This window comes from Gorilla gorilla, chromosome 18 (assembly GCF_029281585.2).
Source record: "Gorilla gorilla gorilla isolate KB3781 chromosome 18, NHGRI_mGorGor1-v2.1_pri, whole genome shotgun sequence".
Classification (NCBI taxonomy): domain Eukaryota; kingdom Metazoa; phylum Chordata; class Mammalia; order Primates; family Hominidae; genus Gorilla; species Gorilla gorilla.
In genome coordinates, this window is record NC_073242.2 from 97,270,373 (window position 1) to 97,298,285 (window position 27,913).

A 27,913-nucleotide genomic window follows, 5' to 3' on the forward strand; every position below is an offset into this window, starting at 1 on the left:
AATTTAGGTATTTTTGGTAGAGACGGGGTTTTGGCATGTTGGCCGGGCTTGTATTGAACTCCTGGCGTCAAGTGATCCTCCTGCTCGGGCCTCCCAAAGTGCTGGGATTACAGGCTTGAGCCACTGCACCGGGTCTGTGCTCTTGTAAAAAATCAATTAATCATAGATGTTTTGATTTGATTTATATCTGGACTCTCATTTCTGTTACGCTGGTCTGTATGTCTACCTGTATGCCAGTACCACAGCCATTTTTTTTCTTTCTTCTTACTGGTGAATTGAGGACACAACACAGTCTTGATTATTGTAGCTTGGTAGGTTTTAAGATTGGGAAGTATAAATTCTCCAACTTTTTCTTCTCTTTCAAGATTGTTTTGTGTAATCTGGGTTCTTTGCATTGCTATATGAATTTTCGGATCAGCTGGTCAATTCTGCCAGAAAGGCAGCTGGGATTTTGATGGAGTTTGCATTGAATCTGTAGATTAGTTTACGGATTATTGCTGTCATAACAATATTTAGTATTCCAATCCATGAACATGAGATGTCTTTATTTAGGTCTTCTTTAATTTCTTTTTTTTTTTTTTTTTTTGAGATGAGGTCTCACTCTGTTACCCAGGCTCAAGTACAGTGACGTGATCTCAGCTCACTGCAACCTATGGCTCCTGGGCTGAAGCCATCCTCCTACCTCAGCCTCCTGAGTAGCTGGGACTACAGCCATACTCCACCCCACATGGCTAATTTTTGTATTTTTTTGTAGAGCTAGGGTTTCACCATGTTGCCCAGGCTGGTCTCGAACTCCTGATCTCAAAGTGATCCGCCTGCCTAGGCCTCCCAAAGTGCTGGGATTAAAAGCATGAGCCATTGGGCCGGGTCAGGTCTTCTTTAATTTCTTTCAACAGTGTTTCATAGTTTTCAGTATATGAGTCTCATACCTCTTTTTTTGAATTATTTCCCATGTGTTTTAGTTTTATTTACTTTTATTTTTTGAGGCAGAGTCCCGCTTAGTTGCCCAGGCTGCAGTGCAGTGGCGCAATCTCGGCTCACTGCAACCTCTGCCTCCCGGGCTCAAGCCATTCTCCTGCCTCAGCCTCGCGAGTAGCTGGGATTACAGGCGCCTGCCACCATGCCTGGGTAATTTTTGTATTTTTAATAGAAATGGGGTTTCACCATGTTGGTCAGGCTGGTCTTGAACTCCTGACCTCAGGCAATCCGCCCAGCTTGGCCTCCCAAAGTGCTGGGATTACAGGCGTGAGCCACTGTGCCTGGCCGTTTTATTGTTTTAGATGTTATTACAAATGGAATTTCTTAATTTTCTCTTGTATTGTTCATTACTAGTGTATAAAATATAATTGATTTTTGTGTATTGATCTTGTGTCCTTGACCTTGCTGAACTTGTTTATTAGCATGTATGTTCTCTTTCTGTCTCTCTCTGTCTCTCCTGTGTGTATATGTATGGGTGGGGGAAACTTCCACAGGCTTTCTATATACAAGATCACATCGGCCCAGCGTGGTGGCTCACACCTGTAATCCCAGCACTTTGGGAGACCGAGGCGGGTGGATCACCCATGGTTGGGAGTTTGAGACCAGCCTGGCCAACATGATGAAACCCCATCTCTATTAAAAAAAAATACAAAAAATTAGCTGGGCATGGTGGTGGACGCCTGTAATCCCAGCTACTAGGGAGGCTGAGGGAGGAGAATCGCTTGAACCCAGGAGGTGGAGGTTGCAGTGAGCCGAGATTACGCCACTGCACTCCATCCTGGGCAACAAGAGCAAAACTGTCTTAAAAAAAAAAAAACACATCATCTGCAAATATAGTTTTACTTTTTCCTTTCTAATATGGATGCCTTTTATTTTATTTTTTTTTCTACCTAATTGTCCTGGCTGGAACTTTCTTTTCTTTTCTTTTTTTTTTTTGAGACGGAGTTTTGCTCTTGTTACCCAGGCCCTGGAGTGGAGTGAAGTGGCATGATCTTGGCTCACTGCAACGTCTGCCTCCCATGTTCAAATGATTCTCCTGCCTCAGATTCCCAAGTAGCTGGGATTACAGGCATGAGTGGCTAATTTTTGTATTTTTAGTAGTTACGGGGTTTCACCATGTTAGTCAGGCTGATCTCGAACTCCTGACCTCAGGTGATCCACCCTCCCCGGCCTCCCGAAGTGCTGGGATTACAGGCGTGAGCCACTGTCCCTGGCCTGGGAAACTTTTTAATTTTAAAATTTATTCTTATTTTCAAAATTTTAGATTCAGGGGTATATATGCGGATTTGTTACAAGGGTACCATGTGTGATGCTGAGGGTTTGGCTTCTATTGATCCTGTCACCCAGATAGTGAACATAATACCCAATAGGATCTTTTTTAGCCCTTGCCTCCTCTCTGCTTCCTGCCTTTTGAAGTCTCCGGTGTCTGTTGTTCCCATGTTTATGTTCGTGTGTACCCAGTGCTTAGCTCCCACTTATAAGTGAGAACATATGTTATTTGGGTTTGTTTCTGTGTTAATTTGCTTAGGATAATGGCTGCCAGCTGCATCTATGTTGCTGTAAAGTACATGATTTCATTCATTTTTTTTTTTTTTCTGAAACGGAGTCTCCCTCTGTTGCCCAGGCTAGAGTGCAGTGGCACGATCTCAGCTCACTGTAGCCTCCGCCTCCCAGGTTCAAGCGATTCTCCTGTCTCAGCCTCCCCAGTAGCTGGGATAACAGGCCCGTGCCACCACGCTCGGCTAATTTTTGTTGGCATAAGCCAACCGTGCCTGGCCTTAATTTCTTGTTTTAGGACTATTCCCATTTTTTATTTCTTGAGTCAGATTCAGTAGTGTGTGTCCATTTCATGTAGGTTATCTAATATTTTGGCATACAATGGTTTATATTATTTCCTTATAATCCTTTTTATTTCTTTAAGGTCAGAAGTAATGTTTTCTCTCTCATTCTGATTTTTTTTTTTTTTTTGAGACGAAGTCTCACTCTGTCGCCGAGGCTGGAGTGCAGTGGCACCATCTTGGCTCACTGCAAGCTCCGCCTGCCGGATTCATGCCATTCTCCTGCCTCAGCCTCCGGAGCAGCTGGGACTACAGGCGTCTGCCACCATACCCGGCTAATTTTGTTTTTGTATTTTTAGTAGAGACGGGGTTTCACTGTGTTAGCCAGGATGGTCTTGATCTCCTGACCTCGTGATCCGCCCGCCTTGGCTTCCCAAAGTGCTGGGATTACAGGCGTGAGCCACCATGCCCGGTCTTTTTTTTTTTTTTTTTTTTTTTGAGATGGAGTCTTACTCTGTTGCCAGGCTGGAGTGCAGTGGTGCGGTCTTGGCTCACTGCAACCTCCGCCTCCTGGGTTCAAGCAATTCTCCTGCCTCAGCCTCCCAAGTGGCTGGGATTACGGGCACGCGCCACCACTCCTGACTAATTTTTGTATTTTTAATAGAAATGGGGTTTCACCATGTTGGCCAGGCTGGCCTTGAACTCCTGACCTCATGATCCACCCGCCTCAGCCTACCAAAGTGCTGGGATTACAGGCGTGAGCCGCCGCATCTGGCCTCTCTCATTCTGATTTTAATGATTTTTGTCTTCTCTCTTTTTTTCCACTGGTAGTCTAGCTAAAAGTTTGTCAATTTTGTTGATATTTTCAAATGACAAAATTTTTGTTGTTGTTGTTGTTGTCATTGTTGTTTTTTCCCGAGATGGAGTCTTGCTCTGTTGCCTAGGCTCTGGAGTGCAATGGCGCAATCTCGGCTCACTGCAACCTCCGCCTCCCTGGTTCAAGCAATTCTCCTGCCTCAGCCTCCTGAGCAGCTGGGATTGCAGGCATGTACCACCATGGCCAGCTAATTTTTGTATTTTAGTAGAGATGGGGTTTCACCATGTTGGCCAGGATGGTCTTGAACTCCTGACCTCAAGTGATCTCCCTGACTCGGCCTCCCAGAGTGCTGGGATTATAGACATGAGCCACCGTGCCGGTGTGTTTTTTTTTTTGAGACAGGTGTCACTCTGTGGCATGCAGTGGCACAATCACAGCTCACTGCAACCTCGAGCATCTGGGCTTAAGCGATTCTCCTGCCTCAGCGTCCCATGTAGCTGGGACCACAGGCACATGCCACCACGCCCGGCTAATTTTTAAAAATGTTTTGTAGAGACAAGGTCTCACTTTGTTGCCCAGGCTGGTCTTGAACTCCTGAGCTCAAGTGATCCTCCTGCTTCGGTTTTCTAAAGTGTAGGGATTACAGACATAAGCCATCATATCTGGCCAGGGTTTGTTGTTGTTTGTTTGCTTAGTGACTATTCTGAACTAATTTTGTAAGGCCTGTGTTCTTTGCCATGTGTGGCCTATAAAGTTCTCCTGGGTTAGCTTAATTGTTAGCTAATATTTGGATGGAGATTTCCGTAAATACTTGGAAACAATGAACTTCCCAATCTTTGATGTGGTACGTGTCTTACTTTTTCCTGTTCTAGTCCCTACCAAAGCTCAGTTTGGCTACTGAATTTCTTTTTATAAGCACAGGCCATTCAGTGCTTCCTACTTGTCTACTTGCCTTCCCCTGCAACTAGGATCACTGGCTACCGGGGCTCTGAGTTGGGCTCTGCCCATCCTTTGGGATGCCACACTGATTCTTGGGGGTTGGATGTCAACCATGTCCAAACTGCTTAGTTGTGGTGATTTGTTTGTTCAGGCCTAGTGGTCATCAGATATTTGATGACCTGAATACTGCATGGAGAGAATGGCCACAGAAACACCTAGAGCATTTGTTAATCTGATGGTGGGTATGCTGCGGGAAGTCCCATGGATACTATGAGGATTCTTTGGCCATTGTCCCTAGGTACTCCGATGAGTGAGTAGGAGGTCATTGTGCCCACTTGGCTGGGGTTGTGACTTGCTGGGGTTCATAGGGAGTCAGTATGGGGGTTAGTACCAGGAGTAAGCACCTCTTCTTTTCTTTTCTGGACCCCCAGAATCCATGGGCATGAACTTCTGGGCAGTGTGACAGGTGTCTGCTGAACAAAGCAGAACAGTCTTGTCTCCAACTAAGAATTAGAGAATCTCAGTCCTCCAGCACATAGGAGGTTTTCTTCCATTTATGATGTGATTTTGAAGAACCCCTCTTTTTCTTTCTTTCCTTAGTCTGTTTGAGTATCTCCAGAGTTGGGGACCTCACCCTTTTCATTTCCACATAGTGTGACCCATGTTGGATAGGGGTTTTAGACTTTTCTTTCCTGTGTTCTTCTCAGATCTTCCTCCCTTTGCTTCTATTGACTGGTTCCAGTTTTGTTTTTGGATGTTTCTTGGGAGCCCTTCACTGCCTGCCCTTTGCTGAGGGATAGGTGGGATATTCTTTGATGGGGTGGGCTTCTGCTGAGACCAGTAGGTGAGGAAATTTTCCAAGTGAATACATCCTGAATGATTATTGTCTTTCTGGCTAAGTGGTTCATTCATTCTAGGCCCCAACCATCTCCAAGTTTCCTGGGAAGGACAGCTAATTGAGAGTAGCTCACTCTGGCTCCTGCTTGCCATGCTTGGGTGGGGAGAATAGCACTACATGTCCCAAAAGCCGTGGTTTGTTGTTGGTAGTAGGGCGACTGGCCAAGCGATCCTCATTAGGTGTGTGATGAAAATCCTTCATGCCCAGAGCCTACATGTTCAGGAATGACAAGCGTCCTCTGATTCCTCTGCAGGAGCTGATCGACCTCAAGATGATTCAGTGCAAGAGAGTTGTCAATGGTGAGTACAGATCTGGCTCCAGAATTATGCATATGCCCTGCTGGGCTCAAGCAGCACTACCACTGCCCTTGCCTGGGGTGACAGTGTCTTGCCTGGCTTCATTGAGTAGTTCTATAGATCACATGCTCCCTTGAGAGCAGTCACTGATCTCCAGAGGCCATGACAAAAAGCCTGATGTGAAACAGGCTGAGAGTGCCTTTCACTCACAGGCTTGCTGGCATAGAAATCACCATGTATCATAGCATAGGAGGGACTCTAGGAGCCTTGGAGTCAGGATGGTTTTAGCATTGGCCCTGGCTTGGCCACTTGCTAGGTGTGTGACCTTGGGCAGGCCATATGACCTCTGTCTGCCTTAGTTCCTTTATCTGTAAAATGAAATCATAGTCTTTGCTTTACTTCAATCATAGGGTTGGAGTGAGGACCAAATAAGATAGGGTACATGTAAGTACTGTGGACGCCCTATGCTCTGTGCAAATGTGATTGTGATGAATTGTAGTTTTGCTGATACTTTATTGATGAGGCTGATTCTGCTTTGATTAGAGTTGTGGTATATTCCTTGAGGTTTCTGATACATACGTATATGCTTGTGAAATCTTTTTTTTTTTTTTTTTGAGACGGAATCTCCCTCTGTTGCCTAGGCTTGAGTGCAACGGCGCGGTCTTGGTTCACTGCAACCTCTGCCTCCCAGGTTCAAGCAGTTCTCCTGCCTCAGCCTCCCGAGTAGCTGGGACTACAGGTGCCCGCCACCACACCCGGCTAATTTTTGTATTTTTAGTAGAGAAGGGGTTTCACCATGGTGGCCAGGCTGGTCTTGAACTCTTGACCTCGTGATCCGCCTGCCTTGGCCTCCCAAAGTGCTGGAATTACAGGTGTGAGCCACCATGCCTGGCCGAACTATTTTAAATGTGTATATTTTTTTCTGTGTGATAAAAAATTCAATATTATAGATCTGTGTAACCTAGAAAATGAAAATCCTCCATAATCCTACACCTAAAGAGGTAATCAGAGAGATGAATAATGTATGTTTTTCTATACATATAGTAAATAATGTGTGTGTACAAAATATGACGTGTTTATATATATCCCTCTTCTAGGTTGAAGATAAGGAAAAAAATGTATCTATATCTATATCTGTATCTATATCTATATCTATATTTATCTATCTCCCCACCCCATTTGATCATACAACACGTGTTGTTTTGCCATTTACTTATCTACTAGGTCATTTGCCCATGTCAGTACCTAGGGGCAACTATGTCAGAATTGATTTTACCAGAGCCTTAATGGGTTCCCAGTATTTTGCTGTTATAAACAGAGTTGCATTATAAACACACAAATATTTTGTGGTTCTTCTCTCATACTTCTTCCTGCCAGTCATGAGCCGTCTCTGTCAGTGATCACTTTGATTACCTCTCTCAACATGTCATTGCCTTTATCCCACCCTAAAAACCTTCTCATCTGTTTAGTGCTGGATGATAATAAAACCATCCATGTATGGAAATACTTTCAGTGCATCAAAGATCTCATTTATTTCTCAAGACAGCCTTTGAGGTAGGCATATCCTCCCATCTGCCACGTTCAGTCTTTTTCATGTATAGTGATCTTTGAAAGCTAATAATGGTAGCACCTATTGTGGAGCTTCTTTAGGAAGCTGACAGATAAAATACAGTTGCTTCTCATTATGCACAGTTGTTGTTTCTATAAAGTTGCTTTAAACATCAAATGAGCGGATACTGAACCACTGACCCTGGGGGAAACAAAGGGTTAGGTTTGTGCAAGCCTCTGGTCATATTTTCATCAACTTGTCAGTCCGTAACTTTGTTTTATGTGTGTTTCTTTGTTTTTGTTTGGTTTCTTTTTTGTGACCAGGTCTCACTCTGTTGCTCAGGCTGGAGTGTACTGGTGTGACCATAGCTCACTGCAGCCTCAAACTCCTGGGCTCAAATGATCATCCTGCCTCAGCCTTCCAAGTAGCTGGGATTTCAGGTGCACACCTCCATGCCCAGCCAATTTTTAAATTTTTTGTAGAGATGGGGGTCTTGCTATGTTCCCCAGCTGGTCTCAAACTCCTGGCCTCAAGTGATCCGCCTGCCTCAGCCTTCCATGTAGCTGGGATTTCAGGTGCACACCTCCATGCCCAGCCAATTTTTAAATTTTTTGTAGAGATGGGGGTCTTGCTATGTTCCCCAGCTGGTCTCAAACTCCTGGCCTCAAGTGATCCGCCTGCCTCAGCCTCCCAAAATACTGGGATTACAGGACTTAGCTATCACACTGGCCATGTGTTTCTGTTTAAAGGCATATTATTTAATATATACCATTGATTCACTTAACATTGAACCCACTAACATGGGTAATAGTGCTATAATTTCATGCCGAAACAAAGCTTATTCAAGATGTGTATTTTCTCTGTAAGTCCCATGACTGTTTTCTTGTGCTTGGGAACATTAGACAGCATTTCAGCAGTATGGTTGGGACCATTTTATTTTATTTATTTTATTTTTTTTGAGATGGAGTCTTACTCTGTAGCCCAAGCTAGAGTGCAGTGGCGTGATCTTGGCTCACTGCAACCTCCGCCTTCCCAGCTCAAGAGATTCTTGTGCTTCAGCCTTCCAAGTAGTGGGGACTACAGGTGTGTGCCACCACACCCGGCTAATTTTTTTTTTTGTATTTTAGTAGAGACTGAGTTTCACCATGTTGCCCAGGGTGGTCTCGAACTCCCTAACCTCAGGTAATCCACCCGCCTCGGCCTCCCAAAGTGCTGGGATTACAGGTGTGAGCCACCGCACCCGGCCACTTGGGACCATTTTAAACAGTGAGATCACCAACAAAAAGCATAGACATGCAGAAATGTGGCATGAAATATACCGCAAAAGGGACACTTGTTGACAGTATGAGAGCTGAAGGGAGAAGACAGAGCATCACCTTGTTTGACCTCAGCTGGGAACATGCACATCAGGCAACTCAAAACTTTCACCACTCTGTTCCTGTCCTTGGATGACCATGAAAACATCACAAGTATTGATTTCGGGGTCACAAATAAATGTTAGCAAATAGGCACATTTGCAAATATGCAACTATGAATAGTATAGGAGATTGATTGTTATATAGTAACCTTCCACTCATAGCACCTGTCTCACTGTAAGTAAATAGTAAATTTGCTGAACTTCAGAGTGATGTTTTCTGGGAAAATTTGGGCCAAATCTGAAACATAGACAAACTTCCATGTATGGACTTTTTTTTTTTTTTGAGACAGAGCCTCCCTCTGTTGCCCAGGCTGGAGTGCAGTGGCGCGATCTCAGCTCACTGCAATCTCCGCCTCCCAGGTTCAAGAGATTCTGCTGCCTCGGCCTCTTGAGTAGCTGGTATTACAGGCACCCTCCACCATGCCCAGCTAATTTTTGTATTTTTAGTAGAGATGCGGTTTTGCCATGTTGTGTAGGCTGCTTTCAAACTCCTAACCTCACATGATCCACCTGCCTTGGCCTTCCAAAGTGCTAGGATTACAAGCGTGAGCCACTGCGCCCGGCTATGTATGTACATTTTGTTTCAACATTTTTTTTTTTTTCGAGACGGAGTCTTGCTCTGTCGCCCAGGCTGGAGTGCAATGGCGCGATCTTGGCTCGCTGCAACCTCCGCCTCCCAGGTTCAAGCGATTCTCCTGCCTCAGCCTCTCGAGTAGCTAGGATTACAGGCACACCCCACCACGCCTGGCTAATTTTTGTATTCTTATTAGAGATGGTGTTTCACCATGTTGGCCAGGCTGGTCTTGAACTCTTGACTTCATGATCCGCCCACCTCGGCCTCCCAAGGTGCTGGGATTACAGGCGTGAGCCACCATACCCGGCCCTGTTTTAACATTTTAAACATTGCAAAATGTTAACCACCATTCAGAAAAAGTGCATTAAACACAAACATGCAGTTTCACAAGTAATTGCAAAATGAACAACCATCACCCAGGTCAGGAAATAGACCATCCTCATCATCACAGAAGCCTCCCATGTGCATAGTTATTTTTGGTAAGAATGGTATACATTTAGGATCTCTTTCCCCTTGAAGCTTATACTCTGGCTGTGTTTTCTTCCAGGGCTTAGGCTAGCATTGAACTTGCATCTTCATTGAGTGACCCTATGTGTTTGGGTTTTCTTGCAGAGGTGCTCAGCACAGTGGACTTTGTCGCCCCTGATGATCGAGTTGTCTTCCGCACCTGTGAAAGAGAGCAGAACAGGGTGGTCTTCCAGATGGTGAGAGACTCCATTGCTGCATGCCCTCCCGAGGCTCACCATCCCCTGGGATTTCCCAACTCACACCCTGTGCCAGGCCAGTGTTGAATACCTGGGGTACATTGTACAACTATGGCTTCCTGAAGATTCTGCTTTAATGTTTTCCAAAGAGCCAGTCATGAGTAATTATACTATTGGAGACAGTTTATGGAAATCAAGCTATCACAGTCTTATATGTCTGTAGTCTCAAATTTAATTTACTTACTTGTAGGAATTGTCTGTTTGGCATGATTTCTCTATTTTTTTATCCCTAGCATTGATTACTCAGATCATAGTCTTTGTTTTTATGTAGTGTGTATATATTTCTCATAGAAAAATATTAGGATTTTTCAAGAGTAGTTAAGATTTGTATTTGAGTTGTGATGACTCTATAGTGCTCTTCTCTCGCTTTGGGCATTTCTTGGTGCTTTTTCAGAAACATCCTTAATGATGTTTAGGTTTCTAAAAAACTGATAACAATGGGTAACCATGTGATAAAGCAAATCTAGCAAAATGTTAATTGTAGAATCTAAATGGTGAGTGTTTGAATGGTCACTATAAAATGTTTTCAAGTTTTTTATATGTTTGAGTGTAATCATAGTATAGATAACATTTTCTAGACCTTCCAAGACCACCTTTTTCTGCTGGCAGTGAGCTAGTCTAGTGGGCTGGCTGTTTAAGAGAAAGCCAGCCTGACTCTGTTGTTGGTGTGTGGGGTGTGTGTGTGTATGTGTGTGCTGCATGGGTGTGTTTGTCAGTGCATGTGTATCTGTGTCAGGGCAGTGGTTGATGCAGCCTCTTGTGTTCCCAGGGGACTTCAGACGCAGAGCGAGCCCTTGCTGTGGCCAGGCTTGTGTAAGTTCATCCTCTGTCTTTAGCACTGCCTTTGCCTCTCCTTTGAGCTGTGAGGGTTTAATGTCCTGGTGACTTTGTAGGTGACTCACCCTTCTGCCTTCTAGCCCATTACCTTCTGTTTCCAGGTTAAGAGTGCCTGGTTTCCAGCCAGGTGCGGTGGCTCATGCCTGTAATCCCAGCATTTTGGGAGGCTGAGGCAGGTGGATCATGAGGTCAAGAGATCAAGACCATCTTGGCCAACATGGTGAAACCCTGTCTCTACTAAAAATACAAAAATTAGCTGGGTGTGGTGGCGCGTGCCTGTAGTCCCAGGAGGCTGAGGCAGAAGAATCGCTTGAACCCGGGAGGCAGAGGTTGCAGTAAGCCGAGATTGCACCATTGCACTCCAGCCTGGTGACCAAGCGAGACTCTGTCTTAAAAAAAAAAGAGTGTCTAGTTTCCTTCTCTTTGTGGCATCCAAGGGCTGGCCTGGGACTCATGTGTACCCACAGTGCCTAGATCTCAGAGACCCTCTATGCATATTGGGGGGAGCTGTTTTTTTGTATTTATTCATGAAACTTCCTTCCCAGGGACTCCCATGACTATGAGTCCTGAAGCTTTAAGTATCAAAGTATAGTTAAGACATATTGCTTCCTGAATTAACATAGATAGGAAGCCTGGGGAACATAGGTGGAGCTCATCTCTACAAAAATGGTGGTGCATGCCAGTGGTCCCAACTACTTGGAAGACTGACGTGGAAGGATCACTTGGGCCCAGGAGGTCGAGGCTGCAGTGAGCCTCCATTGTGCCACTGGACTCCAGCCTGGGGAACACAGTGAGACCCTGTCTCAAGAACAAAAACAAAGGCAGGAGAGTGCTATAGTTAATGTGATAGGTTTTGAAGTTAAGACAGACCTGGTTTGCAATTCTGGTTTTGCTACTTGTTAACTGTGTGACCTGAGATAAGTTGCTTAACCTCAATGAGAACCTAGTTTTCTCACCTATAAAATAGTGCTACCAACCTCTGGCATAGGGAAGGGTAAATGAAATAATGCATGTAAATGTCTTTGCAGCATGTGGCACATACTGACATCTTAGTAAGTGTTAGCTATCGTTATAATTACAAAGAGAGTGAGTGGGAACTCAGGCAGTTATTGCTGCTGATCATGGACTATTAACTATGTATTACTATTTAGGTTGGTGCAAAAGTTTTTGCCATTACTTTCAATGGCAAAAACCGCAATTACTTTTGCACCAACCTAATACATACCAGAGGACGGAGTGAGGATTCTTTTGACATCTAAGAATTGTTTGGATTAAACCATCTGTGCAGCCCAGCCAACAAAGGCAGTGCTAGAACTTCCACCAGAAGCTTTCGTCTGGCAAAGGGCTCTTAGGCTCATGTCACTTTTCTGCATTGACAAATGGCTTTTACTATTTCAGCCGAGTTCAGTGTGCCCATCTGAGTTATCTGATACAACTCCAAAGTAGCAAAGCCCTCTTCATCTAGCCCTTTATAGATGTGTGCACACATTATGTCTTTTCTCTGGATTTCTGCTTAGATGAGGCAGGTGCACGTTTTAAGGATGGGTTTCTTTCCCATTTTTCAGCTTCTGTCATTGGGGGTTGGTGTGTTTCATAGAGTCAGGGACAGGGTAAGAGGTTCATGAGCACAGGCCCATCCATGCCTTTAATTTCACCTTCTTTGCTCTAATTCAATACTTATTACCTTTACTCCTTCATCCTTTTCCAGAGAAAATGATGTGGCTGGTATTGATGTCAACATGGGCTGTCCAAAACAATATTCCACCAAGGTAAACTGGTTTCTTTATACTCCTCATAAATGTAGGATGCAGATTAAGAGGCTGACAAGACATAACTAAGTATAGTACCTAACTCTGGACTGGATTCTGTACTAGATGGGGAAAATGCTCAAAAAGATATTGTTAGATGAACTGACAACATTAGAATAGGGACCATAGTATATTAGCTAAATATACTGTATCAATGTAAACTTATGAAGATAACTTCTGTGGTTATGTAACAGAATATCCCTATTCTTAGAGAATACACACTGAAATATTTAGGAGTAAGGGGCTATGATATATGTAATTTACCCTCAAGTGGTTTATACATATACACACACACTCATATATCACACACACATACATATATAGATTCATACATAGATTATATATTTTATTATATATTATATGTAAATAATGTTATATATTATATAATGTTATATATTATTTATATATTATATAATATATAGGTATATTATATTACATATGATATATATTTATTCTATATAATATAATACATATATATGTAATTATATGTAATCTATAATTATATATTACATATATAAAATATATAATAAATATATAAATATATAACATATATAATTATATAATACATATAAATATATGTAATATATATTATATATGTTATGTATGTAATATATATGTTATAAATATATAAATATATAATATATAATTATAGATTACATATATTATATATTACATATATAAATATATAATAAATATATAAATATATAATATATGTAATATATAAAATAAATATATAATAAATATATATAAATATATATTACATATATTATATAAATGTATATAATTATGTATGTGTGTAGATATACATATATATAGAGAGAGAGAGAGAGAGAGAACTCATGCCCAAGTAATAAAACAATGCAAAGGTACAGAGAAAAATAGAGGGGACAGGGCTGTGTCTTTTCATGAATAAAACTGAGACACATATCCCAGAAAGCCCAGAGGAGGATTATAAAAAAAAAAAAGGGAAAACAACTGAGACATACATTTAAAAAAAAGAGAGGAGGCCGGGAGTGGTGGCCCACACATGTAATCCTAGCAATTTGGGAGGCTGATGCAGGAGGATCACTTGATCCCAGGAGATTGAGATGAGTCTGGGCAACAGAGTGAAACCCTATCTCTATAAAAATTTTCAAAAGTTTAAAAAAAAAAGGCCAGGCCTGGTGGCTCATGCCTGTAATCCCAGCACTTTGGGAGGCTGAGGTGGTCAGATCACCTGAGGTCAGGAGTTTGAGACCAGCCTAACCAACGTGGTGAAACCTTGTCTCTACTAAAATTACAAGCAATTAGCTGGGCGTGGTGGTGTGTGCCTGTAATCCCAGCTACTTGGGAGGCTAAGGCAGGAGAATCGCTTGAACCTGGGAGACGGAGGTTGCAGTGAGCCAAGATCATGCCACTGCACTGCAGCCTGGGTGACAAGAGCGAAAATCTGTCTCAAAAAAAAAAAAAAAAAGTGGATGCAGTGTAAATGTTCCCATTGTCGTATCAGAAGAGATCAGACTATGGTAGCCCAGAGAAGGGAGTGGAAAGGCAGCCTTTAAACTTGGAATTTGATAGGGAAATATTGTCCTTGGGCTGAGATTTAGGACCCTGTAAGCAGAGGGTGTGGTATAAGCAGGGGCCTAGGGATGAATATGAGGTAGACACAGGGAGGCCTGAGTAGCTCGATTTGACCAGAGGTTTTGTCGAGTGGGAGATGATGAAGAAGAAGCAGACTGCAGGATCGAAAACCTTGGTTGGTAAAAGATCAGCTGGACTTGGACTTTAGGTATCTTTGGGCTTTTTTTTTTTTTTATTTGAGATGGAGTCTCACTCTTGTCGTGCAGGCTGGAGTGTAGCAGTGCAATCTCGGCTGACTGCAACCTCCGTCTCCTGGGTTCAAGCGATTCTCCTGCCTCAGCCTCCTGAGTAGCTGGGACTACAGGTGCCCGCCACCACACCCAACTAATTTTTTTTGTATTTTTAATAGAGACGGGGTTTTGCCATGTTAGCCAGGCTGGTCTTGAACGCCTGACCTCGTGATCCACCTGCCTCGGCCTCCCAAAGTGCAGGGTTTGCAGGCGTGAGCCACTGTGCCCAGCGGTTTTGCTGTTTTCTGATTACTTCTTTGTGTTCCTAAATTATGTGAGGAGCAGAGTTAAAATGATCTGGAGGCAGGGTAAGGTGGTATATACCATTTATATAAGGAGGATAGGGAATGATTATATATATTTATTTGTTTATTCAGGGAAGATTTTTGGAGAGACACAGAAGAAACTAGTAACATTGATTTCCTCTGGGGAAGGAAACTTAAGTTTTTATCTGGTTATGCATAGGTAGTAAATTCCCATTACAGGGGTGCTACTGAAAATAATTAACTGGCACAGCACTGGCACTGATCAGTCAGAAGAGATACCAATCAATATGCCACACATGTACATACTAGCTGAATATCTGCTGTGTTCTCATGGTTCAAAAATTGAAGCCAGATAAAAAGCATAGATTGAGGCTGGGCGTGGTGGCCCATGCCTGTAATCCCAGCACTTTGGGAGGCTGAGGCGGGCAGATCACCTGAGGTCAGGAGTTCAAGACCAGTCTGGCCAAAAGAATGAAAGCGCATGTCTACCAAAAAATATAAAAATTAGCCAGGTATGGTGGCAGACACCTGTAGTCCCAGGTACTTGGGAGGCTGAGGCAGGAGAATTGCATGAACCCCAGAGGCAGAGGTCGCAGTGAGCCAAGATCACACCACTGCACTCCACCCTGGGCCACAGAGTGAGACCCTATATCAGAAACAAAAGAAAAAAAAAGTATAGATTGAAACATTTCCCAATCCTTAGGCAGGGAGACTTCTTACTCGTTACCCATTTGAATCTCTCAAATTTTGAATGTTTTACCTATTCAAAAAAGCAAGTAAGTTTAATAGAAACGAAGGAAGGAAGGAAATTCCATTGTTGAGAAAGCTATTATTGTGGAAGGGGCAGTGAAACTGAATTTTAGATCCTGTGATTCTATAAGGAAGGGCTGGATACGTGTGAGTGGAAGGACAGATGGAGCCAGGGGGAGTGCTGGGGCTTCCTCAAGGCCTTCAAGGTTTCTTTTATGACCAATGTAGTCCAGGCTTGGTGGATTTTCCAGTCCACCCATTCTTCTTTAAAATCCAGGCTCAGCCTGGCCAAGTCTGTGGTGGTTTAACGTTCTCTCTGATTCCAATTTATCATCCTTAAACATGAAATTAAAGTGTAATAACTGAACTTACACCTTCTGAGCACATTCTGTGAGCATTCATTAGTATGTAATCTTTATACTGGCAGCATATATTTATTGGAATTGTTTTTTTTGCCTTCATCTCACTCTTAATGGATTCAGATTTTTAAAGATCCCCCTCCTCCATTATTAAAGTAATTAATACCATTGTCTAGAAGTTGGAAAATATAGACAAGTACAGAAAAGAGCAGGAAAATCACCAGTAACTCACAATAAAAAGCAACCACCATTACTATTATCAAGATTCAAGTGGTTGTGTGGGTTGGTAGTTTCCATTTCCTGGGGCTTTGGTTAGAGTTGGGCATGGGTCTGGGCTGGGACATTGTTGCTGGCAGAAGAGAAGGGCCTAGACAAGGTTTGTAAGTTGTGTGCACCTTAGTAGCTTTGCTGGTGGTGTTGATGCCTATGCAAGCATTGAGTATGATAGGAAGAAGGCGCATTTGATCTTATTTCAAATGAAGGATGATTCATTGTTTTTTAAGGGCTTGGGAGATGGTGGGATTTAGTTTATTAAGACACTGAGACCTGGGTTAGGGAGTGGGCAGTCTTGAAAAATAAGTTTTATATAGCCCACTTCTAGATAGATTTGTGGGATTTACCAAGGGGATCAGAATGATGACTTTTTTGTTTGTTTGTTTGAGATGGAGTCTTGCCCTGTCAACCAGGCTAGGGTACAGTGGTGCAATCTCGGCTCACTGCAACCTCCACCTCCTGGGTTCAAGCAATTCTTCTGCCTCAGCCTCCTGAATAGCTGGGACTACAGGTACACACCTCCATGCTCGGCTAATTTTTGTATTTTTGGTAGAGACCGGATTTCACCATGTTAGCCAGGCTGGTCTCGAACTCCTGACCTCAGGTAATCCACCTGACTCAGCTTCCCAAAGTGCTGGAGTTACAGGCGTGAGCCACCACGCCCAGCCTATACATTTTAAAAGTCATCACTCTGGTCTGGCCAGCCTGGCCAACATGGTGAAACCCTGTCTCTACTAAAAATATATTAAAAAATTAGCTAGGTGTGGTTGTGCATGCCTGCAATCCTGGCTACTCAGGATGCAGAGGAAGGAGAATCACTTGAACTGGGGAGGTGGAGGTTGCAGTAAGCCGAGATTGCGCCACTGCACTCCAGCCTGGGTGACAGAGCGAGAATCTGTCTCAAAAAAAAAAGAAAAAAAATTATCACACTTCAGTCCCAGATGTTATGGGCACAGATACTGCTGCCCTCCTGCTTGTTTAAAAGAAGTGCCAGTTGCCAGTGGGCCTTGGTCCCTTGGAAGTGAGTGCCGGGGTGACGCTCAGTTGCCAGACCCCATCCCATGGAGAGGGCCATAGTGTCTCCCAGATGTAAGAAGACCTTTTGTGTGTTTCTCCTTAGGGAGGAATGGGAGCTGCCCTGCTGTCAGACCCTGACAAGATTGAGAAGGTAAGTCCTCCACAAGTGAAAGCAGGGGTCCTCAAACACAGCTCCAAACTAGAATTGTCTAGAACGCCTCCTTCCACCAATACCAGATTTACTGATGTCCACCCAGTTTCTCTCCCTGAGGCCTAGCGATTTCCAAAAAATTTTCCAGTGATTTTGACATGCAGCTAAGTTTGGGAACCCCTGAGCCAGCCTACAGCAGCCTTGATGTTCCTAAAAAGCCCAGAGCTAGAGACATGTCAATGAAGAGCCAGGGGTCCTGAGGACTCACAGAGAACCTCCTCTGTATTTCCTGTCTCCCTTCTGGGAAGGTCTTGAGAGCAGAGGCCAGGCCACCTGTGGTGAGGACGGGTTCAATGGCCATATGTGTTTGTATGTGTGTGGGTGGATTGGCCTCTCCCAGGGGGCTTGATGAGAGCAGCAGTGGGTCCCCTATGTCCTGAAAGAGTCTACCCCAGCCCTTGGAGAGAAGCCCGGGCCAGGGTCAGAGGAGGCAAGCTGAAGTTAGTCTCTCTCTGTTCCCCTTTCTTTGGTGATTCTGTAGGCTAGCTTAATGAGGCCCTGGGGACAGGTTTGTGTTCCTCTCCCAGTCTGCCAGCTCTTTCCTTTTAGCTCCTTTGTTTTCCTTTTCATTCTCTATCGCTACTTCCCTGTCTGGGCTTTAAGCCTCATCCTGCTTCCCAGAGGCTAGAGTGACTTGGGACTTAGGCATCACCAATGAGAGCTGCCATCATTGCCAATGAGAGCTGCCTGGTTGCTGTGCCAGCAGCCCAACCCTGCATGTTCCTCCAGCCCCAGTGTCTCTGGGACATAGGAAGACCACTGTGCTTGCTGGCTACGTGCCTTCTCGTTTTTCCCATGTGCAGCCAGAGATACTCTATCTATAGTGCACCTGTATAATGTGCCTTTCTTTTTTTTGAGACAGAGTCTTGCTCTGTCACCCAGGCTGGAGTGCAGTGGCACAATCTCAGCTCACTGCAACCTCTGCCTCCAGGGTTCAAGCGATTCTTCTGCCTCAACCTCCTGAGTAGCTGGGATTACAGGCGCCCACCACGACGCCTGGCTAATTTTTGTATTTTTAGTAGAGATGGGGTTTCGTCATGTTGGCCACGCTGGTCTTGAACTCCTGACCTCAGGTGATCTGCCCATCTTGGCCTCCCAAAGTGCTGGGATTACAGATGTGAGCCACTGTGCCCAGCCATAATGTGCCTTTCATTTGATCCTGAAACCCCTTGAAGTAGATAGGATTGGCAGTTATCTCCATTTGATCAAGGACAATAGACTAAAGCACAGAGAGAGAAAATAATTTGCTTAAGATCATATAGTAGGCCGGGCGTGGTGGCTCATGCCTGTAATCCCAGCACTTTGGGAGGCTGAGGCGGGCAGATCACAAGGTCAGGAGATCGAGACCATTCTGGCTAACACAGTGAAACCCAGTCTCTACTAAAAATACAAAAAATTAGCTGGGCGTGGTGGCGGGCGCCTGTGGTCCCAGCTACTCAGGAGGCTGAGGCAGGAGAATGGTATAAACCCGGGAGGCGGAGGTTGCAGTGAGCAGAGATCGTGCCACTGCACTCCAGCCTGGGCGACAGGAAGACTCCGTCTCAAAAAAAAAAAAAAAAAAAGATCATATAGTAAATAAGTGGCAGGCAGAGCCAGCTTGTGAACTATAGTCTCTTCTGACTCCTAGTGTCAGCACCCTCTCCAGTAGCATCTCAGGTTCAAGGTGCCTGGGTATAGTTTATAAGTGTCAGGTCAATAGGCACCTCAACTTGGAAATCTCCAGTTAAGACACTTGTGTGCAGGGTGGAGTGGAAGTAGACATCTTGGATGTCAAATTGGTTTCCACACCTAGGAGAGGGGGCCCCAGCAGGGAGGATGTGGTTCACAACATGAGCACACAGGCATTTTTATTATCCTCCAGCCTCCTCTCTTCTCAGACCCAGGCTGTTGGCTCTGTCCTCTCTACTGCCCCTCTTTGAATAAGGCAGATTTCATCCATGAGGCAGCAGAGATACACTCAACCTCAGAAGCTTAGTTCATTTCACTACTTCTCTGGTTGGGTACGCAGATGGGCCAGGTTGGACTGATAGATGGGGTTTGCCGCATGGTAGGGAGGTTGCAGGCTTCCACAACAAAGCCAGATGTGGCTTAGGTGTAGGGGCTGGATTCAATTCGGGTCCAGACTGCTGGCAAGCTGGGTGACCTGGGTGAGAGCTTTGCGGGTCCTTCCAGGCTTGGCGTTTTAGGCCTGTGGTTCCATCTGTGGGAATATCTCAAGACCACCTCTAGAAATTTTCTCAAGATTCTTGTTTGGGGTTATGAAAAACTTTGGAAATACATAACATTGGTGGTTGTACAATATTGTGAATGTAATTAATGCCACTGAATTATATACTTAAAAATGTTTAAGATGGCAAATTTCATGTTATATATATTTTACCCCAGTTAGAAATAAAGGATGCTATCTGTTGAGAATTCTGCAGACCCTTGGGGTGAGTAGGGGTGGAGAGTGGGATATCAATCTCTTTGAGAAAGCTTCTACCAGGTAACTCTGGTATATGCTCCCTGGATTAAGAACCTCAGTTTTATTTTATTTTTTAAAATATTTATTTATTTATTTTGAGAGGGAGTCTCGCTCTGCTGCCCAGGCTGGAGTGCAGTGGTGCTATCTCAGCTCACTGCAACTTCCACCTCCTGGGTTCAAGTGATTCTCCTGCCTCAGCCTCTGAATAGCTGAGATTACAGGCATGCACCAGAACACCCGGCTAATTTTTGTATTTTTAGTAGGTACGGGGTTTCACCATGTTGTTCAGGCTGGCCTTGAACACCTAACCTCAGGTGATCTGGCCTCCAAAAGTGCTGGGATTACAGGTGTGCGCAGGGCATCCCCCTTGTGTACACTGTACTTGGGCCATGGCTGACAATTGGCAGGGCCAGGACATGAACTCAGGTCTCAGTGCTTTCCAGGCCTATGCTTTCCTATCCTCATCTGCTGCCTCCCAGAAACCAGGGGAGTGAAGGAGACTGCTTTTCTTCAGTTGGCCAGTGGGTCTATTGAGGCAAGCCTGCTTGTAGGTAGATGTTGCTGTTCCTCTGCTCAAATATGGACTTGTCTCTCATTCTTTCTCCCCAAAGACTTGGATCTGGAGAGTTGGTGTCCAGGAGAGTTTCATGCTAGAGCCTGGCCAGAAGACAATCTCTAGTTGCCATTTCCCCTCAGTGTGACCCTTGCAAGTGCCTAGGGTTTTTGGTTACCTAATTTCCTTCCTAGTCCTTAACACACACATGAAACACACAGAAATACTGAAGAAAGTACTGAGAGTTACTTGGATAAAATAGCAAAAGGAGGTTCTACAAGACAGAGAATTGGATCAGACCAGCTGGTGTTGCTTAAATCACCAATGTCAGAGGATTCTAAGTGAGCACTTGCAATGGAACCTTTTAGAGATGTTGCTTTGAGCATGAAGGATGGGACTAGAATGAGAATTTTTATTGTATTTCTTGATGAACCTGTCAGGCCCCCCCTTAAAATGTAAGTGCCTCTTTAAGGCCTGCCAGGGTGACCCTAAGACCTCAGGCCAAGTCTGCCTCCTGGAGCAGCACCTAGAGACTGTTCCTTCCTGCCAGTCCCTGGCATTTGGGCCAGCAGGTCCTGTCTTGCTCATGAACTGTCTGTCCGTCCAGCCTCTTGATCTGACGTCTTCTGGAATGGCCTGCTTCATCCTGTCCCTGATAGGCCGCCGCTACTGGTTTTTGCAACCTGGCTCTCTGCTGCCCCCGCCTGTCTAGAATCAAGACTGGCAGCAGCCACCTAGATATCCCCCTGCTCTGCTAGGCAAAGATCCAGTTCTTGGAAGAGGGTTCTTGGGATCATCTTTCCTCCAGCTTGCCTGGCCTGAAATTTCTGATGAGGGAAGAAGATAGCAATGACACAGACATATGCAGTGTCATCTACACCTCTCTATCTCTGATTCTTGTGTGGTCTGGTCTTGCTACCTCCCTGTCACTTTCCTGCGTGACTTCTTGATCTTTCTTTGAAATCTTTTGCAATTGCTATGTGATAAGCACTTTTAAATATGTGCTTATCTTATGAGTATGTTGTCTTTTCCTTTGCCAGTTTCACTCATGTATATCTGACTGCCCTAAAGAGGAATGCAGGCCCTTAAAAGCCTTCCTGTTCCCTCACCCTGTAAGTCCTGGAACAACACTTAGGGAACATTCCCTTCACCCAGGAAAGAAGCTGTCTGCCCCCCCGCTTTTTTTTTTTTTTTAATAGAAACAGGGATGGGCTAGGTGCAGTGGCTCAAGCCTGTCATCCCAGGACTTTGGGAGGATAAAACAGGTGGATTGCTTGAGCTCAGGAGTTCGAGACCAGCCTGGCCAACATGGTGGTCCCAGCTACTCTGGAGGCTGAAGTGGGAGGATGGCTTGAGCTAGGGAGGCAGAGGTTACAGTGAGCCAAGATTGTGCCACTGCACTCTAGCCTGGGAAACAGAGCCAGACCCTGTCTCAAAACAAAACAAACAAACAAACAAAAAGGAAACAGGGTCTTGCTGTGTTGCCCAGGCTGGTCTCAAACTCCTGGCTTCAAGCAATCTTCCCACCTCAGCCTCTCAAAGTGTTGGGATTACAGGCATAAACCACCACACCCAGTTAGCTATGTGTTCTTTTTTTCTTACTTTTTTTTTTTTTTTAGCCATGTGTTCTTAACCAAGGCTAGGCCTCAGAATGATACTGAGGATGGGCTGGAGTGTGTTGGGCAGAGCCTTTTGAAAACACACATTCCTAAGCCCTGCCCCTAGAGACTGACTCAGGAAATAATAGTGCGGAATTCAAGAGTGTGTATTTCTTCAGTTCTCCAGATAATTCTGGTATTTGTCCTGGCAAAGGCTCAGTGAGCTGCACACAGGTGTGCACGCATACCCATTCACTCACTCATTCAGTATATTTGACAAATATGTGTATACCACTAGGTGCCAGGCAGGTGCTGGGGCTCTAGTATAGAACAAAGGCAGGTCCCTTGCCTCATGGAGCTTATGTGTGTATGTGTGTAACAGACACACACATGCATTCACACATATGCAAACTGTTCATGCCACCGGAATGCACAGCCTGTAGCGGAGTTAATTAGTACAGGCAGAGTGATGGTTTGTTCCAGAAGACATAGGTGCTCTTGTGTTTTCCTTTCTGCAGATCCTCAGCACTCTTGTTAAAGGGACACGCATACCTGTGACCTGCAAGATTCGCATCCTGCCATCGGTAAGGATGGTGTGTTACATATGAAGGTCCATTCTCTCTGGTGATGTTGGATTTAGGTTTGTGAACGATTCTTGAGGTGCTAAATTAGGCTTGGAGGAGAGAGTAGAGCTGAGCCTACTTTAGGAGGCAGCAGCTGCTCCTTCTGGAGCTTCAGTAACCATCCTGTGTGGTCCTCTTCCTCAGCTAGAAGATACCCTGAGCCTTGTGAAGCGGATAGAGAGGACTGGCATTGCTGCCATCGCAGTTCATGGGAGGTGAGTGGTCACCTTTCTAGTGACTGACTGGCAGGGAGGTCCTAACCCATCTTAGTGATCCTTCCTTAATTGATCTGTCACCCCAAGTGACAGCCAATTTCTCTTCTACATATTCAGCCTATCTCTGCCTAGCTCTTTGATATCTTATGAGTCTGGAGGGCAGGCAGACCCTGAATGGGCTTTTGCATTTGCCTGCCTTTCATTCATGGAGTGCCTATTGAGGGTAGGTACTGAGGTTTAGAGACACAGAGAGACTAAGAAAGGAGAAACACCTCTACTATCAGGATGTGTAAATGCTAGAGATTGAGTAATTTGCTCAAAATCATACCATGCAGCCAGTACGTGGTGGAATTCTGACCCTCATGAGAAAAATCTCATTTATTTCCTTCCCTCCCTCCCTCCCTCCCTTCCTTCCTTCCCTCCCTCCCTTCCTTCCTTCCCTCCCTCCCTCATTTATTTCCTTCCCTCCCTCCCTTCCTTCCTTCCCTCCCTCCCTCCTTCCTTCCTTCTTTCCCTCCTCCCCTCCCCCTCCCTTCTTCTCCCCTCCCCCTCCCATCTTCTTCCCTCTCCCCCCTCCCCTCCCATCTCCTCCCCTCTCTCCTCCCATCTCCTCCCCTCTCCCTTCCCATCTCCTCCCCTCCCCCCTCCCCTCTCCTCTCCCCTCCTCTCCTCTCCTCCTCTTTGTCATTCTGTCACCCAGGCTGGAGTGCAGTAGCGCAGTCTTGGCTCACTGCAATCTCCATCTCCCGGGTTCAAGTGATTCTCCTGCCTCAGCCTCCCGAGTAGCTGAGATTACAGGTGTGCTCCACCATGCCCAGCTAATTTTTATATTTTTAGTAGAGACAGGGTTTCACCACGCTGGCCAGGCTGGTTTCAAACTCCTGATCTCAGGTGATCCGCCCACCTTGGCCTCCCAAAGTACTGGGATTACAGGCATGAGCCACCAGGCCCAGCCTCATTTTCTTTCTATTATATTGAGCAATGACTTCTCCCTTGAATAATCCCAGACAGACTGCTTTGTTTATTTGTTTTTCATTGTTGTTGTTGTTTTTTGAGACAGTCTTGCTCTGTTACCCAGGCTGGAGTGAAGTGGCACAATCATAGCTCACTGCAGCCTCAAACTCCTAGGCTCAAGTAATCCTCCTGCCTCAGCCTCCTGAGTAGCTGAGTAACTACAGGCACATGCCACCACACCTGGCTAATTTTTTATTTTTTTGTAGTGACGGGATCTCCTTATGTTGCCCAGGCTGGTCTCAAACTCCTGGGCTTAAGTGATCCTCCTGCCTCAGCCCCTCAAAGTGCTGGGATTACAGGCTTGAGCCACCATACCCAGCCTATTCTTTTAAAGGCTCTGCCTCTCTTGTCTGCATTTGTTGGACTGCCAGCTGTCACAATGACTAAACAATCCTTCTAGCTGTAGCTAATGTACTCTATGCTGAGAGCTGAGGTTCTGAAGGCCACCCTTGGCTTACCATTCACACTTGTTCCCTGTGTCCAGGATGTGATTTTGTACAGCATCTCAGGTCAGTAGACTTGGGCCAGAGGGACCTCTCTTCTCTGAGTGATGTTCCTTTGGGCTTAGGGGTCTTATAGGAAGAGCCCAAGTTGTTGATTGTGCTCTTACAACATTTTCAGAGAAGGGAACCTGGAACTCCCTTCATACAAAGCAGAGCAAAGCAGAGTTGCTTGGGTTGAAGCCAGGAGGGAGGAGTACACACTTGTACACATATGCGCCTTCCCAAGGCAGCAGGCTTTGGATTCAGACTCCCTGGTTTGAGATCCCGGCTCTGCTGCTTGTTAGCTGTATATCCTTGGGAAATCACTTAACCTTTCTGAGCACAACATTCCTTGTTTAGAAATTAAGATAATTTCTACTTTATAGGGTTGTCCCAGGGCTTTTATGAGATTGTGAATATAAAGCCTTGGCACAGTGCCTGGCATGTAGTATTCTTTCTCTCTCTTTTTTTTTTTTTTTTGAGACAGAGTCTTGCTCTGTTGCCCAGGCTGGAGCGCAGTGGCATGATCTCGGCTCACTGCAACCTTCGCCTCCTGGGTTCAAGCAATTCTCCTGCCTCAGCCTCCTGAGTAGCTGGGATTACAGGTGCCTGCCACCATGCCTGGCTATTTTTTTTTTTTTTTTTTTTTGTATTTTTAGTAGAGATGGGGTTTCACCATGTTGGCCAGGCTGGTCTCAAACTCCTAACCTCAAGTAATCCACCCACCTTGGCTTCCCAAAGTGCAGGGATTACAGGCGTGAGCCACCATGCCCAGCCAGTATTCTCTTAATAAAGGAAGCTATTATTTTTTACCTGTAGTTGGGAACACTCGGAAGACAGATTTGGGTGAGTTTGAAGAAGCCCTTTGTGACCATCAAAGCTGTTGAGATGGGCTAAAAGTGACCATTGGAGATGTAGGGAGACAGAGGTAGAGGCTAGGTTGACAGGGCCCTTGACCCTTTTGTTGAAGAGTATAGTAGAGGGGCCCGGGCGCGGTGGCTAACGCCTAGAATCCCACCACTTTAGGAGGCCGAGGCGGGTGGATCACATGAGGTCAGGAGTTCAAGACCAGCCTGACCAACATGGTAAAACCCTGTTTCTACTAAAAAAAATACAAAATTAGCTAGGCATGGTAGCTCATGCCTGTAATCCCAGCTACCTGGGAGGCTGAGGTAGAATTGCCTGAACCCAGGAGGTGGAGGTTGCAGTGAGCCGAGATTGCACCATTGCACTCCAGCCTGGGCAACAAGAATGAAACACCATATCAAAAATAAAAGAACAAGAGTGTAGCAGAGGGGACATACTCAGACAAGAGCTGGACAAGGGCTATCTGGTCGACCGTCTTGCTTGCTTTGTTGCTGAGCACAGCTCAGGTCAGGCCTCACGTCAGCAGCCCTAAAACTCATGCACAAGAACTTGCAGTTGACTTTGGAAAGAGGGGCCCCAGGTTGTGGTCCTGCCTCCCTTGTGCCGTGGTGTGGCAGCCATGGTCCGTGACTTTCCCTGGGTGCGGGGCCTACCCTGTGTCAGGTGCCTCTCCTTAGGATCAGCTGTGCAACTTGGCTTTGGCATTGGCAGCTGTGTGGGAGTGGCCAATCTGAGCAGCAGCAGCTGTTCCCAGTCCCTTGGAGAGGGCAGGACTGGGACAGTAGGGGCAGCACTCTTATGGCCCTGTCCCTCATCTCTGGCAGAGGCAAAGGGAAGCTAGGGAAAAGCAACATGACCTTGGGAGCCAGGCCACCCACCATGCCCCCCTGCAGCCAGGCCTCCCCTGCAGGCCTCCAAGAGCTGGACTTGCCATCTCAGCATGGATCTGTGCTGCCCCTGCCCCTCACAGTTCTCCAGAGGGCAGGGAGAGCCATTTCCTGCCACCTGTCCTTGATCGCCATATGGCCACCTGACCTTCGTGAGGTTCAGTGGGGAGGACTGTAAGGTTTGGCTGAGGTAACCCTGTGTGAGTGGTGTCGTGGCTTTTGGTGCTCAGCCCTTAGCCCCATCTTTCTATCTCCAAGGAAGCGGGAGGAGCGACCTCAGCATCCTGTCAGCTGTGAAGTCATCAAAGCCATTTCTGATACCCTCTCCATTCCTGTCATAGCCAAGTAAGCCTCCTGTCTTCATCATGTACTCTGTGTCCCACAGAGCTAAGGGCTGGGTGGTAGCCAGGCCCAGACTTCCCTAGAGTGAAAAGTTTTAGGGGTGGCTTGAAAAGGGCAGGGCTTTCCACAAGACCCCAGACCTGTTCCTTCTGCTGCCACCTGAGACCCTCCCCTCTGCATGCCTGTCTCAGGACTGAGGCTGCCGACTGACTCCTGATGAAATGTACGGAGACAGAGCAGGGGGTCCTTGGAGCAGCAGGCTGCAGGGAGGGGAAAGTATGACCTAACTGGGCCTCCTTCCCTCCTCTTGTCATCACCAGGGTGTCTGTTCCTCTCGCCAGGGTTTTGACTTAGCCCTCATTGAACATATAAGTGGCCCATTCAGCTTGGGGGTTTTCCTGTAGCCCCAATAGCCCAGTTATGGACCCATGTCTCCAGATGTGGGCTGGCTGTAGCCACTGTTTTAGATGAGGGGCAAGGAAAGTAAATTTCCTGGATTACCTATTAAGTGCCAGGCACTTTACATGTATTATCTCAGTTAGTGCTCCTAACTTCATAATGGGATATGGATTCTAATATCCACTTTACTGAAGCTCTGATAGCTGAAGGGACTTGGCCAAATTCACATTGTTAATCAGTGGCAGATCTGAGAGCTGACTTTTTCTGAAAATGCTGATAGGTTCCGTGATGGGGACACCCCTAACCCTCTGGTTGCTTTTTAGCGGAGGATCTCATGACCACATCCAACAGTATTCGGACATAGAGGACTTTCGACAAGCCACGGCAGCCTCTTCCGTGATGGTGGCCCGAGCAGCCATGTGGAACCCATCTATCTTCCTCAAGGAGGGTCTGCGGCCCCTGGAGGAGGTCATGCAGAAATACATCAGATACGTACGTCTCTGTACTTTTTCAAAACAAGCATTTCTCACTGTCTACCACACTCCTGCAGAGAGCACTTTGTGTGAGCCCCCAGCTGCCAGCCGTGCTTGCTGTTCCTCTCCTTTTCTTTTTAGCTCATGTAGTGTAGCTGCACTAGCTCACTGCTTTATTGGGTCTCCCCAGCTGCAATGCTAAGAGAGGATGCTGGGGGGCATACCCCTACCATCTCCTAAAGCTTTCAGAGGTTTGCAGGTCATAGCAAGAACCTTCTAGATCCAGGATGCTGTTGGAACCCCAAACACATGATATATATCTTTCTTTTTCTCACACGCTGCACATACAGAGGCATATGCACATGGACTGTGGGTTCTGCATCATCAAAGGCATATGTGCCTATAGGTTGGCTCAGGAGCAGCCACAGCCAAGAGGAGCAATTGAGAAATTTCTCACCTGATTTGACTCATCAGTCGAAATCATTTCTAAAACCTTTCTATTGCTAATTCCAGAATGCTTTAACCATAACCCTCTACTTAGGGAATAGCTTTTTTTTTTTTTTTTTTTTTTGAGATGGGGTCTTGCTCTCTTGCCCAGGTGTGAGCATAGTGGCA

The 27,913-nt window shown here is 45.6% G+C and overlaps 1 protein-coding gene across 8 annotated transcripts in view; it reads left to right on the forward strand.

Annotated features, from left to right (window-relative positions):
• Window positions 1–27,913, forward strand: part of DUS2 (dihydrouridine synthase 2) — a 63,268-nt gene that overhangs the window by 27,697 nt on the left and 7,658 nt on the right. For all 8 annotated transcript variants that reach the window (XM_063699664.1, XM_055366218.1, XM_063699663.1 and 5 more), the window contains 9 exons: window positions 5,664–5,709; window positions 9,859–9,950; window positions 10,780–10,823; window positions 12,556–12,616; window positions 17,274–17,321; window positions 22,515–22,580; window positions 22,764–22,834; window positions 26,343–26,429; window positions 27,149–27,317. In XM_063699664.1, the coding sequence (XP_063555734.1) occupies window positions 5,664–5,709; window positions 9,859–9,950; window positions 10,780–10,823; window positions 12,556–12,616; window positions 17,274–17,321; window positions 22,515–22,580; window positions 22,764–22,834; window positions 26,343–26,429; window positions 27,149–27,317 (684 nt within the window). The remainder of the gene's footprint in view (window positions 1–5,663; window positions 5,710–9,858; window positions 9,951–10,779; window positions 10,824–12,555; window positions 12,617–17,273; window positions 17,322–22,514; window positions 22,581–22,763; window positions 22,835–26,342; window positions 26,430–27,148; window positions 27,318–27,913) is intronic.